The 18273-nt window shown below is 44.1% G+C and overlaps 2 protein-coding genes across 15 annotated transcripts in view; both read right to left on the reverse strand.

Annotated features, from left to right (window-relative positions):
• The window catches only part of ptprsb (protein tyrosine phosphatase receptor type Sb), a 71497-nt gene extending 59898 nt beyond the window's left edge, over positions 1-11599 (reverse strand). For 11 of the 14 annotated variants that reach the window (XM_026150893.1, XM_026150889.1, XM_026150886.1 and 8 more), the window contains exon 1: positions 11264-11599. The gene's annotated coding sequence lies outside the window, so the exon portion shown is untranslated. The remainder of the gene's footprint in view (positions 1-11263) is intronic. The other 3 variants (XM_026150894.1, XM_026150892.1, XM_026150891.1) reach the window with 1 other exon arrangement.
• Positions 11600-14513: 2914 nt separating this feature from the next.
• Positions 14514-18273, reverse strand: fem1a (fem-1 homolog a). The gene has a single exon (XM_026150284.1). The coding sequence runs from the start codon at positions 18051-18053 to the stop codon at positions 16200-16202; it is 1854 nt and encodes a 617-aa protein (XP_026006069.1). The 5' UTR covers positions 18054-18273; the 3' UTR covers positions 14514-16199.

An 18273-nucleotide genomic window follows, 5' to 3' on the forward strand; every position in this document is an offset into this window, starting at 1 on the left:
CCGCCCCTCTCCTCCCCGTTTTTCTCTTTTCCTTCCTCGATGCCATCTTCTCTGTGATACCCGATCATTCATCTCCTTTACTCGTTTTTGTTTTTTTTATACGCACTCTAACCCCTGCTTGTATACAAATCCTCTTCCTCCGCCCCAGCTGCCCTGCACCGGCTGCTCCAGCTGTTGTTGGTCCATTGACACAGTTCAAACAAAAGAGCTTAGAGCATCCTACAGCTGTGAAAGTTGAGGGAAGAAGCCAAAACAGATACACAGAAGCCCCAGCAGGAGCAGACCCAGCAGACCAGGCCCATCTAAGCATATCTGAGCTCGTGCTTATGGTAACTAACAATCGTCTTCACCTCTCAGCATACAAACAGTCAACAACCAGGCACGTTGCTCATTGCCGAAGCAGAATTAAAAGGTGCGAGCACAAAAATTCTCATGACTCAGGCCAATAACCCCTCAGAGATACTGCAACTCCCCCCACCCCGATCATCCGAGCTCAGCATCCGGAAAGAGAGAGGACAGCAGGGGTTGTGCTTATTACCTTTTCAGTGTGACAACACAGATGGTCAGCCAGACAGATAGATTGATGGGGATGCGTGTGCTATTTATTGCGGGGAAGCCGATAATGACACCAAAGCTCAGGTGGTGAAACGTACACCGGTTATTGTGCCCCATCAGGCTGATGAAATAACATTGTTTAGGTGGCATCCAACCTGGCCCTGCTCTGCTGGGGCCCCTCGGAAAGATGACATGTTTTGTTTTCCTCACCTCGTCCTCCCACCCCGCACCTTCCTTCCCTCCACCCTCCTCACTCCCTCCCTTCCCACCGTACCCGCGATGCCTTGCACCACAAGTGGGTTGAGATGGTCTCCCAAGGCCCGTCTCCATGACAACGAGCCACGAGCACTCATGGAAGGACCAGATCTGTTTCCTGCTGCACCACGTTAGCTGTGAGTGAGCACACCTGATAAGGAGGCTCGTGTTGATTCCTTTTACCTTTAATTTGGATCCAGTTCTGGGAGTAAGCATCAAAGGAGTCTTGTAGAGGAGGAATCAGTCCAACTATACATATGTATATACGTAGTCTGGCATTTATAATTACAGGGAACACAACTGAAATAAACAGAAATAAACACATGGCTGTGCACCACTGAGTTATTTTTGGATTTTAATGAGAATGCATGCACTGCAGTTAGCCTTCTCTCACATTTTTATCAGTGATTCTGAAATCATGTACACAAATATGGGCACTTAAACTTTTTCGGCACAAATATAACCATGTCTTGAATTATGCACGTTTTAGTGCCAGCTTGGAGTGGAGGCATTTGGAGTAGAAATCCTGTATCACTAACATACATGGCCAGACTAGAAGCGATATTACTTCATGTTTCTACGACCCTGGACCCTGTAGGCAAACGACACTCGCAAATGCTTGCACACCCACAGGGCCGTGCGCACACAACACGAACGCACACACATAAACATGGCAGATGGCAAAGCATCATGGGGGAGATTGGCACTCGCTCGCTCACACTTCCCTTCACTTTCTCTCTTAAACACACAGCCCACAGACACACACACGTTTATGAACACACACACATGCTCACACGCTGAGGATCAGAAGCACAGGATGAAGTACGGCTTACTGCAGGCATGAGCTACACCGCCCTGGTTACATTTTTAGCAGTGGAAATAAAATATCTGAGGCTCCTCTCTAACAAGAAAAAAAACAGCTGTCACTCAAACACGGAGATGCCCCCCACCCCCTACCCCTCCCTGGAATTTAAATGCATATGTAGACCTGCGTACTCCAACTAAACCTCCATCGGTCTTGCTTAATGCTGCAGGATGCTGAAGCAGGGGCTGCCTCATACAACGCGCATCCAAACAGCGTTATCAGGGGACATTTTGACAAACACCAATAAAATTCCCAACCCGCAGCTACCATTTTCATCACGGGTCTGAGCCTATAAACAAGGCTGCTGCTGGAGTTTCAAATCACACCTCTGAGAGCAAACATGACTCACAGAAATAGCCTAAGAAACATGTAGGCATGGAAGGAAAACCCATATATGTCGCGTGCGCTGCCTTCTTTTCTAATCGTCACGTAGCACATAACCGAGGGGAAATGCGGATCATCAATTCATTGATGAGATTGTGACTTTTCTGTCATCCATTCATTTAAGCCTTATCCCAATTACTGTTATTCTCTATCTTCACTAAGTGACTATTTTGCTTTAAATCATGTCACACTGAGCTGAGTAATTAGGGGGCTTGATGGTTGGTCAGGGGAAAAAAGGCAATTTAAAGGCACCACTCTGTGACTTGCATTTTTCTTCGACTTAGTTAATAATTACTAAAGTGAACTATGAATGAAAGCACTAATTGCACACAAAATGATTACTTGTCCAAGAGAGAATAACAGCTTTGCTCATAAAGAAAATAAGATTGGAGGATTAGAGTGGTAGTACTTAGTAGTGGTAGTACCGCAGTACGGTTTACACATTTGCTTAGCAAGTGAAAGCTCCCAGGTTCAATCCTAGGAGAAAACACAAACCTGTTTGGGTTACGTCAGGAAGGGCATCTGGTATTTAAAAAAAAACATCTGCCAAATTAAGCACGGAGCGCTACCTGCTGTGGCGAGCCCGTGTGAAAAAGGGAGCAGCTCAAAGTATCTTGTTGTAAAATTATAAATAACTATCCTTAACTCTGCCAGATCTGACTTACAACATCTCAACAATTTTAAAAAGTACATTTAAAAACAAATCACTAGAAATTATCTGTCGTCTTTTTTTATTTGAAAATTATGCATTTTCATTTTCCTATTTGGATTAGTAGACGGAGAACAGCATACATTATTAATACATGTGTCTTTGTTCATCAGTTCTTCTGTTTGTTTAATTTGTTTCTGGGTCATACTGTGTGACAGGTGAGTGCTGACTTTAATTCCTCATTTGTTTCGACACCTTGATGTAGCTGACGGTTTGCTTTACTTGAATGTTTTAGAGAGATTTCTGTTTGCACAGTTTTGATGTGAACATACACAGGTATTCAGGGGTGGGTTTGGTGTGGGTGCTACTGTGGGTGCTTTCAAATCTTTCTGTCTCCAGCAGGAAGTTTCCTTTTATACCTTATTATAAGCTCTTCAGAAAGAAAAAGCAGCATAGCTTTCTCATTATGATGAAATAAGCTTTTACAGATTAAATACACTTTCTCGGGATGATAACAAAACAAAATTCAAAACTGAATCTACCCACATACTCTCTCAGGCTTTCTCTGGTGGGGAGCGTGAATTTAGCTTTAGGTCACAGTTTAATTAACTGATCAACCACAGCTAAAAAGAGAAGAGCTTTCCTGGACTCTACGCTTTGACTTTCCTCATTTTAGCCAGATTTGCAGCAACGTCCTGGGTGTCTGACCCCTCTTTCTAATCCCAGCATTAAGAGAAGATACCAGTACAGCCTTTCTCTCTGCACATCAGCACATCAATAAAATTATAGAGCAGCACGAGCATCATGTGACTATTTAAGCATTAAAATCGCTGTTCCCCATTATAAAGAAAAATCTGGACGCGCTTCAGTTTTTCCCCATCAAAACTACGTTTCCGAGCCAAGACGACACACTGATTCGTGATGATGAACAAAGGGAGGGGTGGAGAGGAGAGACAGAAGCGTGACTAACCAAACTAACTTTCACTTTGACCTCAATCGCTGCATACCCGGGACGGACTAAAGCTGCCGTATCCCAACAATTGTGAGGCAAATGTACACCCACGCGTCTTAAAAGGGGCTCCAAGGTCAGACTGACCAACACAACTAGAAAGAGGCATCTCTTTCTGATGGATAAAACAGCCTCAGATAAGCCTAGCAACAGATGGACTAGATCCTGCTAAGCAGGAAATGCCTGTAAAATGCTATAAAAGTGTACACAGGCCTGATTATCTTACGGGAGGTCAGAGGGTTGACACGCATTTACTGGCTAAGGAAGTCCTTGTCGCCTCCTCGCAAGAAGTTAGATTTGATCCTTCTGGTGTCCTTAACATTTCAATGAGAAAAAGATCCTTTCCTAATGTCACACATCTGTTAAACACATTCATTGCACTGGTATTAGATTACATTTAATTAAAAAAATTAAATTACTCTCTGACCTTTATTTTAACAGCTAAGGGTTCTTTAATACCCTGCCACCTGTTTTCTGAGGTGGTAGTTTTACCCATTAGCTGCTTACACCGAGTTTAAGTATGTTACTGTCTGACAAGGCTCCAAGTCGAATGAGTGATTTTGAAAAAATATGATAGTAATATAATTATGAAGCCAGTACACACAAGGGCCAGATGGATCTGATTCTCAGCTGAACGTTGTGTGTAATCTTTATACTTGTTAAGATTGGTAGGAAAGCCAGGATATTTAAGAGTCAGCCCAGAATCCATAGGCCCTGACAACAGGTCCCATATTCATGATCTATGCATCACGGAACTGTGTGAAAACCTTGCAGCTTCAATTTGACAATTTTTCACGCTTTCAAATAAGTTCAAGGATTATTTGCTCCTCCGTGAGCTCAGTCAATTTTTCAACCCCTTAGGCTCATAAACCTCTTTCAAATCCCTTAGGGTAATGCCAAAATGCATTGTCATCCAGCTAAAACATGGCTCTTTCCTCCCTAAAAAAAAACAAAAAGAAAAGAAAAAAAAAAACAATTGACATTTTAGCAGATGCGTTTTCACCTGACAGATGAAGGTTTTTATCTGACAAAAGCAGAGGAAGAGGATGCGCGCGTGTCCACATGCAGACACCTACGCAATGCTCACTCAGCTGAAACGGCAACACTGAGCTCGCAAACACCCAAACATAATTCGTAATTTTCTTTCAGCGACCCAATCCCCCCCGCACCCCCTTGTTTTTTTGCCTCCTCTGTTGCCGCTTCTTCAGAGGCAGCCGATCTTCTGTGCAGCGGCTCATTACGCAGGCTGATGGTTGAGCCCTTGTCAACTCACTGTCCAATTAGCATATCCAAGGCTGGCACAGACTCTTATCCCAGCGGGAGAAAGAACTGTATATACATACTGATGTCCACATAGTTATGCACTTGCATGTACGTCCCTAATTGTTAAACAGCTCTGACATATGAGAAAAGATGCAGAGTGTAAATTGTCCGCTCCTGATTCAGATGTAAGCAGGGCGATTGCTTCTTTACATAAATCCAAAACACTGGTAATAAATGTGTTTTAGATGAATTATCAAGCCCATCAAGCAAAACACACACAAACACACACTGACAACCAATTAGTGAGCTTCTCCTGCAGCAGGACTGAGGCTCCCTGACAACACAGAGCACCTTCATCTTCCTGGACGTCATTGTCATCGTCCTGACCATCATCATATTTCACTTGCGCTTCATTAATGGGACATGCCACACATTTTTACCTCCACGTTTCAGCTCTTTCTCGAAACCTACACATCAGCTAGGAGACAAAGCCACGCTGTGTGAAGCGGATTTCAGAGCCCGTTAAAAGCCTCGAGAGTAATAACAGCAGCCTTGAGAAAGACAGCGCCTTTCTGATTTACCATTCATACATAACCCAACAACGAGGATGTCATTAATGTAAGCTTCACGGAGAGTCTTCAAACCGATTCATCTTCTTATTGATTTATAAAAATGAAAATCACTGTCTGCAAACACACAGCAGATGGTTTAAAGTCCAACACGCCCCGGGCATAACCTTACAAGTGTTTAAAGGCAGCTTTTGTGCTGCGATTTTGAAGCGACCCTCCTTTTAATATTTGCTCAGGTAAACGATGTGCAACCGCTTCGGCAGGTCCTTATTCATTTCCTGTCGACACATTGTTTGTTTGCCCAAGAAGCCACTCTCTCCAGAGTATTTTCGCTGCCATGGTATCACCTGTCTCCTGTGGTCACATGACACGCCGTCCACTGAGAGCTCATTAACTCACAACTGCAGCACTTTTCTCCAGCAACACTGAGATCATCTGTAGAGCATCAGCATTCATTTCACACGCCACACTGTTTGGTATGCAGTTAAGGTCAATGTAAAACATATAAAATAAGGCAAAACACTGAAAACTTGCAATGTTTTTGCCGCATACGCCGGTGAACGAATCCTATTTACGTGCTACACAGGCGCTACTCTTAAAAGGTCTGTCACTAACCAGCCATTGCATGACTTCCTGATGGAGATGAGATTTGTGACGCCAAATGAATTTCTCCTTGAGGGACAATAAAGTTGTGAATAGAATTGAAAAGCGAAGTAATGGGGTAGAAAAACTGCATTTGTCCTCTGCCTCAGAACTGAAATCAGTCGGGGAGTCTGTCTCAGTAAGTAAAGAGATGAAATGCTTGTCAAGGGTAACAGACTTGTGCACGGACGCCTTTCACCAATGACTAGCCATTACTCTCACCCCTGTCAAGCAAACACTTCATCCAAACTGGCATCCTTCAGTGCTGCGGAGACAGAGTAATCATGAAATGCCACAGACAAATGTGGAGGTGCATTCAAGAGCCATGTCAACCAGGCAGGCCCGGCACCTGCACACACACACACATTAAAGACTGCAGAATGCTCCTGCTGAATCAGGCCTAATCCTCCGGCTTTTAAATTTCCCCTCTGTGATTTGTGACGATGGAATAGAGCCACAAGTTTCCTGGACATCGTCCCTTTACCATCCTGCATGGTAAAGGTCTTCATAGCAAAGCTGTTTCACTAAAGCAATAAAGATGTTCTTTCAAAGGCAACTGGCATATGGAGGCACGCCAAAACCTTTTCTTTTATTGGACGACTAGCGCTGACAGCAGGGTTTAAATAGGTGGCACAAGCACCGGGCTTATTTGCAGGGAAATTTAAAATCATTAAGTCTGCTGTAATGCGGAATTACTCACATAAAGACTATTTTAAGTTTACTAGCTGCCGGTGAGGTTGTAATTAACAGCAGTGCTTGGAGTTGAACACACAAGAACGCAGGGGTAATGTTTGCATTGTGAACCTAGTTTGTTGTTTAGTTTTAAACACAGTGTATCCAAATAAAGCCTTGGGGGGTTGGGACTGCTATTAGCGTTGTGGGTATTTGATCAGCAATCATGCTGCTGAACAGTAGGATTCATCCTCTATGCAACATGAACTAAAGTGTATGAGTTTACATCTAATAGCTATAGACTGACAGTGCTATCCTTAAAGCCACAATCGGCTAAGAAACCTGAGCTAACTTTATCAAATCCAGTCTTCTGCCACACAGCGTGTACCATAATGACATAATGGTACTAAAAAAGGGATTGCAGTATATGACAGCTATACAGATGCAATTTTTCTGCCTCCATGAGCATTTGCATTGGCTTTATTACACCAATTAAACCAAAGCCATATGATTTTATGCTTTACAAGACCTCCAATCAGAATGATTTTGGCATCACTTCATCCAAAATTAACTGATGGAAACCTACACTTTCTTCAAAGAGAAGGGTTTTTTGTTTGCTTGTTTTACTCCACGAGTTGAAAATACCTCAGAGAGCAGCCAAGTGCTGCTGTGGAGGAGCATGGATTATTCTGTCAAACATTTAATGACATCTAACTGGACGCTTCAAAACAAATGGTATCCCCTCTTTCACCAAGTCCTGATTAGTCAGTTTGTCTCCTGCTTTATCAGCCCTCTTGTCAGTCAACCTTATCCTCCTAATGACTCCTGTCAGTCAGGGATGTAACTGTCAACCCGTGTCAATGGCTGCACGTCGTCCTCCCGTGACTTGATAACGAGCTGTGCACGTCAAAGCACTTGGCCATTTTCAGCGCAAATGTTTGCACGCGCCTCATCTTGAAATGCGCCGAAATTTCAACAGGAGAAACTTCTGCAACGCCCGATGATAAGAACGAGTTAGCTGTTCGGAAGGAGAACAGGGCTGACCCAGGGGAGAGCGAGGTGGCGGCGGCGGCGGCAGCAAAACCTCGTTTGCATAAGGGAGGAGGCCGGGGGGGGAGGGCTGAAAATGAAGGTGAAGATCTCTTCAGATGTGGCAGTTGTGATGAAAAGAGAAGCAAATGACTGAAGACAAGAGGTGGAGAAGAGAGGTAGTGGAGCAGCGTGCATTATTCATCCCTGCTGACACATCAGAATCTCTGATTCATCTGGAGAAGGGCATCAGTCAAGTCAAAACCTATCTCTGAGCCTTCACTCATGTGTACGCACGGGAACACAGACCCATGAAGAAAAGACACACTCACATAACCGCAAGTGACCCTTGTGGTCGAAGAAAGGATCATAATGGGTCTGGTTTAAGAGACGCATCTTTACATAACTAGATTATAGTGCAGGTTTCAACTGTTAAAGCAGCTACCTAATACTTTTTTGTGTACTTTAATTATTTGTACACATCATCAATTTTAAAGTAGGGCAGCTGTGGCTCAGGAGGTACAGCAGGTCATGTACTGACTGGAAGGTTGGTGGTTTAATCCCTGGGTGCTCCAGTCTGCAAGATGCTGTTTGAAGTGTGAATGCTACATAAAAAAAGGTCCTGATGTATAAAGAGCTCTGAATGTTTGACTCGAGTAGAAAAGCACTATATAAGAACCAGTCCATTACACAATAAGCATGTCTCGACGCACTCTTGGAGCCAGTTTTGAACTTTTATCATTAGATGTGGTGATGAAGCCATAAAGTGGTCATTTAGTATGTGATTGTTGATAATTGTGTGTGTGTTTCTTTGCAACTAATGTCGTCATATGAATAATCTGATGGCTGGACGATTACCAAAATGAACATATAAAATACCACAGAATATACTTCCTACATGCTATAGAAAGGCTCAGCCACCTCATTTAACCATTTATGAATTTGATTAGCTCAGAAATACTAATTCGACCACCAGAATTTTGAAAAGCATTAATGCTATGCTACGATGATATGATAATAAGGAAAGCTGGTTTAATGCCCAGCCATACTAAAGATAAGGGTTAGATTTGGATATAAAACAATATAGTTTTAGTGTGCATCCTGATAGTCCCTCATTCAAGTTTCATTCCAGTTATTAGGTCAAAAAATAGATGTTTTGATTTTTAAAGGGTATTGTTTTGAGTAATGCGGTGCCTCCAACCACATTACACAGGCGTATCGGCTTCATTCTGCATGCTGTATATGAATTGCTTTCAGGAGCATATAAATAAACAGAGGCAAAGCAGACAAAAGCTCACTGTTTGGAAGGCTTTGAAAAGGTCAATTAATATCTATTCCTAGACAACAACAAGTTGTTTTTTCCCTCCTTCTTGTAATACAGGTGGCTACGCTCCCAGCATCAAAGTCGCACGCCTTTATGTTCTCCTTCCTTCCTTCCTTCCTGGTAATGGAGGGTAGGCACAGAGCCTGGCAAAATCCAAAGATGGGCATAGCATGTAACACAGGGGAAGAACGTAAGAGAGCAGAGCAGTTAGGGTGACGCTGCAGCGAGAATGTGGGATTGAGACTTCAATGAAGCCTTTGACTTGGAAACCAAAGCTGCTCCAGTGGGAGCACACGTCACCCGGCATATTAAAGTCTGGATGGATCTTACAGTGGTATCTGTTCAGAGGGAGCAGAAAACCATTGAGGCCCATGGTTGAACCCTTAGAAATGCTATTTAAAGAGTACATGCCATCACTGATTTCATAAGCTACCGCTCCTAACAGCGCGTAGATGAATACCTATGGGGCCAAGAATCTCTTGACTCTTGGAAGAGAAAATCTGATCTATTTCCAGCACACAGAGGTAATCAACCAGTCCAGTTATTCTGCTTCCACCATAATGACTTCCTTGTCATAATGATGCAAATATACACATTGCTTGCCATCTTATGAAGGTGCATAGTGTAGCCTTCTGTTAAACACAGAGTGGAGCTGAAAAGACGAGAGGGAAAAAATCGGGAGGGGATCTGCTAAAGAGAGGAATCCATGCATAAAAACGACTGATTAAAATAATTAGGGATGTGGAAATGGTCTGGAACAATAACCAGCAAACACAAGGTGCCCCAGGGAACATTTCCCATCTGTGTGTGAGGAGGAAGACCTCCCTCAAATTCACCACGACAGCGTGATTTTCTAGTTTACAGAGGCCACACAACGGAAACCCAGAAAAACTAAACAGGCCCTTGAAGTTTACATGATTAAATCCCAAACGGGCAATAGCCATCGGAAAATGTGTCAGGATGAATCGACGTATCATTAAATTACATTCTGCCTGCACGCGTGACTGGCTGTGTTAACAGTCAAAACCTTGTGTTTATAATTATAGACATCTGAGAGGTCTATGGACTAGAAACACTGCCTATATGTGCAGATGGGCTTGTTTTAAGTAATGTTGGAGAGTAGCAGATGCAGCAGCAGCAGAACCACTCTATTGTCTAGGAACCAGTCCTGCTAAATAAGTCCATCCGCTTTGCCACCTGGTGCCTTCCATACCATAAATGATTCACAAATACTGGTATAATAGCCTGTATGGATTCATAATGTGTCTGCGAGGGCCCCTTTGAGCATGCTGACATAATGACATTATCATAGTGTTATATTTACTTTGGCGTGGCATCAGTGAAATTTAGACACAATAGAAACAGAACTAAGAGTTTTCTTCCTTTTTTCTTTCTTTTAAAAAATATCCTTGGCAGATATACAAGATGCCTGTGTTACATAGATTTGATCATAAAGATGAGCTCTTTCTTGTCTGAGTCTACTGTTTATATTTTTCTTTCTTTTTCTTTTCTTCTTCTTTTTTTTAATAGTCTTTAAAAAAAACGGACTCAACATAGACTCGTCGCGCCTGGAGAGCGCTTTAAAGGGCCATCAAAATAAAAGCCACTTTTAATGACAGTTGATGAGGAACAAAGGCTTTGCCAGTCTGCCCGGGTCCCTCATGCTGCCCAGCCAACAATAAGGAGGAGGGGGTGATGAAGAGGGACGCGCACTCACAGCGTTGTTGCCAACCAGCCTGATCTGCACAACCTCGTTTTTTTGTGTGTGTTTTTTTTTTTTTTTTTTTTTTTTTTTTTTACCCAAACGCTTGAAACAAAATCTGAAGTGATGCTGCAGCTGCTGAGTAAAAGAGAAACACCACAAAGAAACACCCCGGGAAAGACTGAGCGGTGAAATTCCATCCGGGCTGGGATCTACTCTTGCCGCTTTAGTTTCCAAAAGGCTAATCGACAAGTAAAAATGTAACCAGCCTGGGTGGGGTGCACGACTGCAAACATTAACTGTTAAAATAAATATACATATGTATAAATGGATGGTGCGGGTTACCTCGGTAGGAAGTGCTCCGTCTTCCTTACTGTCTGGTAGATTCATGTGGGTGGATTTGCAGCTGGAAGCTTCCTTAGAAACAGCAAGGATAAATGTAATCCAGTGGCAGCTCCACTCAGATGAAGGTCTTCCTTTGTGGAGGGTGCATGCACACATCGCCGGCGTTCCCCCCCCCACACACCGTCCTGGCTGTCCACCGACCTCTCGGAGCGCAGCGGGTCACGGCTGCTCCTCAGCCCTTTTGTCGGGAGAGCATTGCTGATCGGGCGGCCTCAGATACTGCTGGTTGATGTCATTGATACTCCCTGCCTTCTTCCTTAATGCCCTCCTCCTTCCCTCTCCTCGCCTACCCCTCCCAGCTCTCTCTCTCTCTCTCTCTCTCTCTTTCATGCACACACCGGAGCACTCCCCCCACCCCTCCCTCTTACACATGACGTGATGCAGGCAAGATCTCCAATAGCAACCGTATCCCCCATCACCTCTATTACCCCCATTACTTCCCCACTTCAACCCCCACCTCCTCCAGCTCTCTCTGGTATCGCTGACTGGTGCAAAAGAGGCAGCAGCTGTGGCAGGTTGGTCTTGTGTATTAGTGACTGATTTATTTATTTATTTATTTGCCCCCACTTTGCTCCCCAAGGAGCTAAAATGAAGAGAAGCACCCTAGACCTCTTAGATTCCCATAACATAGCATCTAATTATAGCTGCTGGCAGGAATAAAGAGTGAGAGGCTCATAACGGCTCCCACTGAGCAGAACTCCCACACTAAATTACAGCTGGACTCTAAAATATTGTAGGGAAATACAAGTCCTGCTGAGATGTTATGGAAATGCATTAATAATTCCACAGGAGGTAAATAACGCAGTAGCATCTGAGGACAACAGATGGAAGGAGTTTAAAAGTATTATTTATTGTTCTGGAGACAGACTCAGTAGCAAGTTTATAGGTTCACTTGCCTAAAATGAACAACTATTAAAGCCAACAACAGTGCAACAAATCCACGTTCATCAAGGTTATGGTCAGCTTTCATTTAAGCTGCTGATTTAGTTTTACCTTTACTTTAGGGTTACATCACTGGCTGAGCATCAGTATCAACCAATATTAATGAGAAGGAGTGTTCTGGTAGCAGCGGCTGATGTTTATCTCTTGATGCATACGTATACATCATATATACCAGTACTGATATTCTTGGCTATTTTAGGCTGGAGTTAGCAGTAGTCTATTATAAATGAGCTGTTCCTTATAATTTATTCAGTCCTGTTATATTAACAAAGGTGGATTCATTGATCATTTATATCAGTGGGGTCAAATGTGTGCACTTTTATCATTGGTTTTCTTAATCTACAGTACATATATATCAAAAATGGTTTTCAGGGGATTTAATCAATATCACAGTAGCAAAGGGTCGGTAAAAATATATGGAAGTGACTGCCGAACAGGTTAATGTAAGAAATGAATCAAATGAAATATAATTATCAGGATAAATGCCTGCAGTTAAACAATGTGTGTGTGTAATGTAACCAATTTGGTGTATTAGCTTATATTCGTTTCTGGCGTTGCCCACAAATTTGATTTAAAATATCAATAAAAAAAAAAAAAAGAAAAGAAAAACAGGGCAACAAAGCACTATTCTTTAACCTGAAGCAAATTGAAATAGTTCAACATAGGACTTTGTTATATCTAGTTTAATGATCTGGTGCTATTTGGGTCACGCAGCATGACAAAAGCAACAGCCACAAGGGCAGATCGTGAGGTGTTGGAGTGTGGTGCTGGACGTTGGCATGGCACCTGAGGATGTCACGAAGGAGGTTTTATATTAACCTTTCTGCTGACCCCCATAGAAAACCCTGCAAAAAGACTCAGCGCCTCCCATCTACCAAGATTTCTTTTCCTCTTTACCTAAAAATGCACATTTAGTGCTTACATTTTCTTTCTTTTTTTTCAAATAAATGCCATCCTCAACAGCTCATTCTGTTTCTCTATCGGTACAAAGACTTCTTTGTCAGAGTCAGACTCTCTGCTGAAAGAGACACAAAGAAAAAGAAAATCAACCCACCACCACCATTTCTGCCTGAGAGCTACATTTCTGAGCATTTCACATGATCTTAAAGGAACAAAAGACTTCTTGTCTGATTGATTTTCTTTGTTGCTAGTGACATCTAGTGGGAAGTTACTATTATATGATGTTACATTTACTTGAGGATGGAAATATGAACAAAGAAAATTCATGACTCCAGGTTTAGGTATGTCAGTATTTCTATGCCAAGTCTCTTCAGTTTGCAGAAGATAAGTTCCTAAAAGGAAGCCGAGCTTTGGGATTTCCTTTTTTTTTTGCCTTCAAGTACCAAAAATACACTTTCCTCTTCTATTTATCCCAATATTACCACTTGTAAATATCTTATATGAAGAAGGGCTACTTCCACAGTTATTATCTAACACAATAAGTTAATGACCATTTTTCCCTTTAACAGAGGGGTCAGGTCAGCCATGGGAGACCATGTGGATTACGTCAGTGTTCACAGTTTCTTATTTCATGACTGTTATGCAGGGTAGACGCTACATTTACCACCTGGTGTTTCTCGACTAGCTGCCACCACACTGCCCGACTTAATGTAGTTAGGTTAAGCTTTTATCGATGGATAGCTAATATTGTGTCTGTTACTATAAGAATAATGCCGTCTCTGTTGTCCGTGCGCCGTCTCTGCCAGTCACCCTGTGACCTGCCTGTCTGACTGTATAGCATTACAGTATTCCCATTTTCAGAGTGGAAGCTAGGGCAAAAGATCCCTAAAATTAGCAGAGTAAGTGGCCTGTCTCTAGCACTACCCTGCAGCAGTGACGTTAATTGCACTCTATTTATATTTTAAGAGTGCAGGACTCTGAAAGATCAAGTTTCTGTTATGCTTTATTTCAGGGTGCTGGAGTTTATGTGAGCTGTGGAAAGCCTGCGTAATGAGAGCTCGCAGATTTTGTTTTTGATACGTGTGCACTCCAAGATAATGTCACTTCCAGTGTCCAAATTAGATCATTTCATGGACCTGGCTGTCACAATGGCATGGTAAGGCTGTTATGTCCTGCTGCTATCACAATGCAAACGCTGCTGCCATGTGAGCAACAGCGCTCAGACTGAATAATTAAAATCAAGACATCGAAAACTGGGATTCATTTCCAGCTTTCCAGCCTAAGTCAAGAACAACTCTCATTCACATTTTTGCACACAGACAAGAGCCACAGGAACGCTGAGCCGACATACAGGGATTCTGTTGTGATACTGAATTTTATTCAGGCATCTCCAACACACTTTTAATCTTGAGTTATCGCAAATCTGCTGGGAAAGACAAAGGCAGCGACAGTTTAGAGCCTGAATATAAGGTGTTTAGGATCTTCCAGAGCCTCTTCAGTGTGTATTTCAACTTTTTAGTGGTGCTTAACACAGACTGACAAATAAAATATTGCTGAAAACACAAGAAAAACAACTAAATATAAGACTGAGATGCAGGAATGGCCAAAGAGCCATCTGTTCCTTTTTGTTTTCTGTGAACTGCATCTGATGTTAAAGGGAAAATTCACTGCAAGGCAAAAACCAACACATGATCCTCGACAGTTGATTTGTGCCTTTTTTTATAGCGACGAGAGCGCGCTCAAAGGTCCGTCGTTGTCCCCGCAAACGTCATGAGGCTGCTTCTTTTGCATTAACTTGGATGTCTTTCTTGTGGATTTCATAATCCTGGGAGGAGGCACGCAGGTACGCGTCAGGCTCTGTTAGAAACTGTTCATTCAGAAATAAGTAGAAATTAACAAAACATTCTTAGATTTAAATATTCAGAAGATACCAAATTATTGTTAAAGAAGCAGCCCCAATCATTTAAGTCATCATATTAGGATGAACATGTACAACAGAGGGGAAAAAACCCCAAAAAAACAAAAACAACATGTAAATCGTGTTCATGCAGCGACTTTTAGCTTCACAATTTTTGGAATAATATTAACAACTGCATAGGTTATCTTGTTTGGAGACTGGGGAGTGTTAAATAATGGCACCTGTCTCTCTTTTTTTTTTTTTTTTACTAAGTCAGACGGTGCAGCAGGCTGACAAAATACTGTCACAGTCCAGTCAATGTTCTCCTCAAGCTCAGAGGTTCATGTCTGTAACTTCATATTATTACTTTTGCTTGTAATCAGGAAGAAAACATTCATTGCTTTTGCCATTTTGCCACCGGTTTACAGTTTGTAACGGAACATTTGGCACAGTACTTTCAACACGTTCCCAGCGTCAGAGAAACATAACAGATGGTACACCGAATGCGAACAAGTAGAACCAGGCACAAAGAAAAGAAAAAAAAATGCCAGTGACTCGTTGAGTTTGTTCAAATATTTCCTTTCTGAATGAATCTGCTAAACAACAAGTGAGCTACCACAGTCACACTTCATTTTCATGCATGTTATCTGGCTACTTTGATCAGATGCTTTGTGTCAGTAAAAACGAGCCCATTTCTCATACACTTCAGCCACTAGCAAACCCACACAAACCCCCATCAGCTTGTACCGCTCCCTTTTTGCTTGTTTGTTTTAGAAGGAGACACTGAGAGGAGACGCAATAGAGTCTATATGATGTTAACGTTTCACCTGGCATTAAGTAGCAGTGGAAACCAACAATCACCTTAAAAGTCTGTGTTAGAATAAAGCAACAACTGACCAGACCTCTGGCAGACACTTAAGCCCAGAGGTTGGATGTTTATTGCTATTGGTTTGGTCTGATAAAAACGTTGGTTACAGTCAGCAGTGGAGCAGAAGTCAAGGGGAGACTTGTGTCGAGCAAAAAAACCCCCAAAAGAATAGTTTGTGTCAGGTCACAGTAAAGAATAGGCGAGAACGGGAAGAGTAGTTGCTGGGATGCCTCTTCATTAGAAGGGGGCGGTTGATGCAGAAGTGGAAGTCAGTGCAGCTCAATGAAAGCCTCCATCTCTTCAGAGATGAGTCCCCTGTAGGGCAGTCTGTGCTTTTCGATTGCACGTGCTGCCAGGCACTGAAGGGTGACGTAGTTTAGCGGGTAGAGGGCCGGGTGCCCGCTGCTGTGCTCATCCAACAGCTCGTAGGCCGTCTTCCTCTGTGCATTTGTGGCATCGAAGTGAGCTCCAGCCTTCATGAGGAGCGCTATAATCTCCGGACAACCGTTGTTAGCAGCAATGTGCAGCGGTGTGTTGTTCTCACAGTCCCGCGAATCAACGTCCGCGCCGCACTCTAGGAGCAGTGCAGCCACCGCCTGGGAGGGGAAGCGGCCTACCGGGTAGCGGCCGACAGATGTCGTTTCCTTGTCTACGGCCATGTGCAGGGGGGTGAAGCCGCTCCGCCCTCGGGGGTTCAGCTTTAGAAGTCGGTACACCGTGTGCTTCTTCTGGTGCTCCTGCTCCGGGCTGCACTCGAGCTTCTCCAGTAGAAAGATGAGGTGGAGGATGATGGAGAGGGCTTTGGTGAACTGAGGAGCTTCTGGGGGATTATCCCTCTGTGCCACAGCTCTCTCTACCTCCCTCACGCTTTTGCCCAACACAGTCATGAGATCATGGAAGGTGATGCGTGTTGACAGCGAGCCTTTTGCCCGGTCTTGAAGAACAAACGAGAAGAGCTCTGCAAAAGACAGGAAACTTGAGGCTGTCATGGGACTGAGAGGGTCCAGGTTGCTTTGCTGCATGTCTAAAGCGTACTTCCACAGACTTATGCAGCGCTCAAAGTTGCCCGAGTCAGCGTACACAGCTCCCCTATAGCGGATGTAATAAGACGTGTCTGGATGGGACGGGCCCAGGATGCGCTCGCGAATCAACAGGGCCTGCATCCTCATTTCGTCCGGGTCGGTGATCAAAGCCTCGAGTTCCTCTGCAGTGCACACCTCCTGTGCGCAGCCATAGGCGGGGATCGGGGGACCGGGTGGGGGCTTGGCAAGAGAACCGGTCTTTTCCCCTGGCTGCCTCAGCTCCATCGCCCTCCTCCAGTACCTCATGGCGCCCAACAGATCACGCTTTTTGTCCACAAAAGTAGCCCCTAGGAGTTCAAGTGCATCAATGCGCTCCTCTCTGGAGGTACGAGGCTGGTGGGCGAGGTACTCCACTATGTTGGTGTGACCCGTCACGCTTGCGGCCAGGAGCGGGGTCATCCCGTATCCGTCTCTCTCCATGCGGGCACTGCACTTCAGCAGCATCTTCATGATGTCCAGACTACCTGACTCGGCACAGTCGTGTAGGGCAGTGTTTCCTTTCACACTCTTGCGGTTAACATCCGCACCGCGATCCAGGAGGAACTTGGCTATCTCCTTGTGGCCCTTATAGCAGGAGATCATGAGGCAGGTGTGGCCGTGGCGGTTGGCGACCTCCATGTCGGCTCTGTGCTCCACCAGGTAGCGGACGATCTCCAGGTGACCGTCGAAGCAGGCAGCTCGGAGCGGCGTTGAGTTAGTTAGTGTTGCATTGTTTACTGAGGCACCGTGTTTCAGTAGCGTCTTCACCACAAGGAGGTGACCGGCTGCCGAAGCCGCCCAGAGCGGCGGAGCCCCCTCGATGGTCTCGCCGTCAAAGTTCACCGAACCCCCGAGTTCAACATTCGCTTTACAATGTTCAAGGAGGTAGTCCACCACCTCTAAATGTCCGTATCGAGAGGCTATCAGCAAAGGGGTTCCCCCCTGTGTTTTCTCCTCAGCCAAAGCCTCCAGCTCCTCTGGACTTTTGTTGCTCAGCAACTTCTGGATAAGTTTCAGCTTACCATCTCTGGCCGCGTTGAAAACCGCCGTCGATATATCCATGTTACAGGCTCTGTGCTGCCTCGCTGGGCTCCAACTCCATAACCACCCGCGGTTGGGGAAAAACGGCGCCGACTGGTTTTAAATAGCAGAGCGCTGAGATCTTAGTTTGGACTCGGTTTCTAGCTCACATCTTTCTGCCATTTTGAGGGTGCTGTCAAGATGGCGTCTATGTTGTTTGACAGGTCTATGTTTACGATGACGGTGAGGCATTGTGGGTGAT

Source organism: Astatotilapia calliptera, chromosome 18 (genome assembly GCF_900246225.1).
Source record: "Astatotilapia calliptera chromosome 18, fAstCal1.2, whole genome shotgun sequence".
NCBI lineage: Eukaryota > Metazoa > Chordata > Actinopteri > Cichliformes > Cichlidae > Astatotilapia > Astatotilapia calliptera.

Coding starts and splice junctions, on each gene's coding strand:
- fem1a (XM_026150284.1), bottom strand. CDS start 18,053: ATGGATATATCGACGGCGGTTTTCAACGCGGCCAGAGATGGTAAGCTG.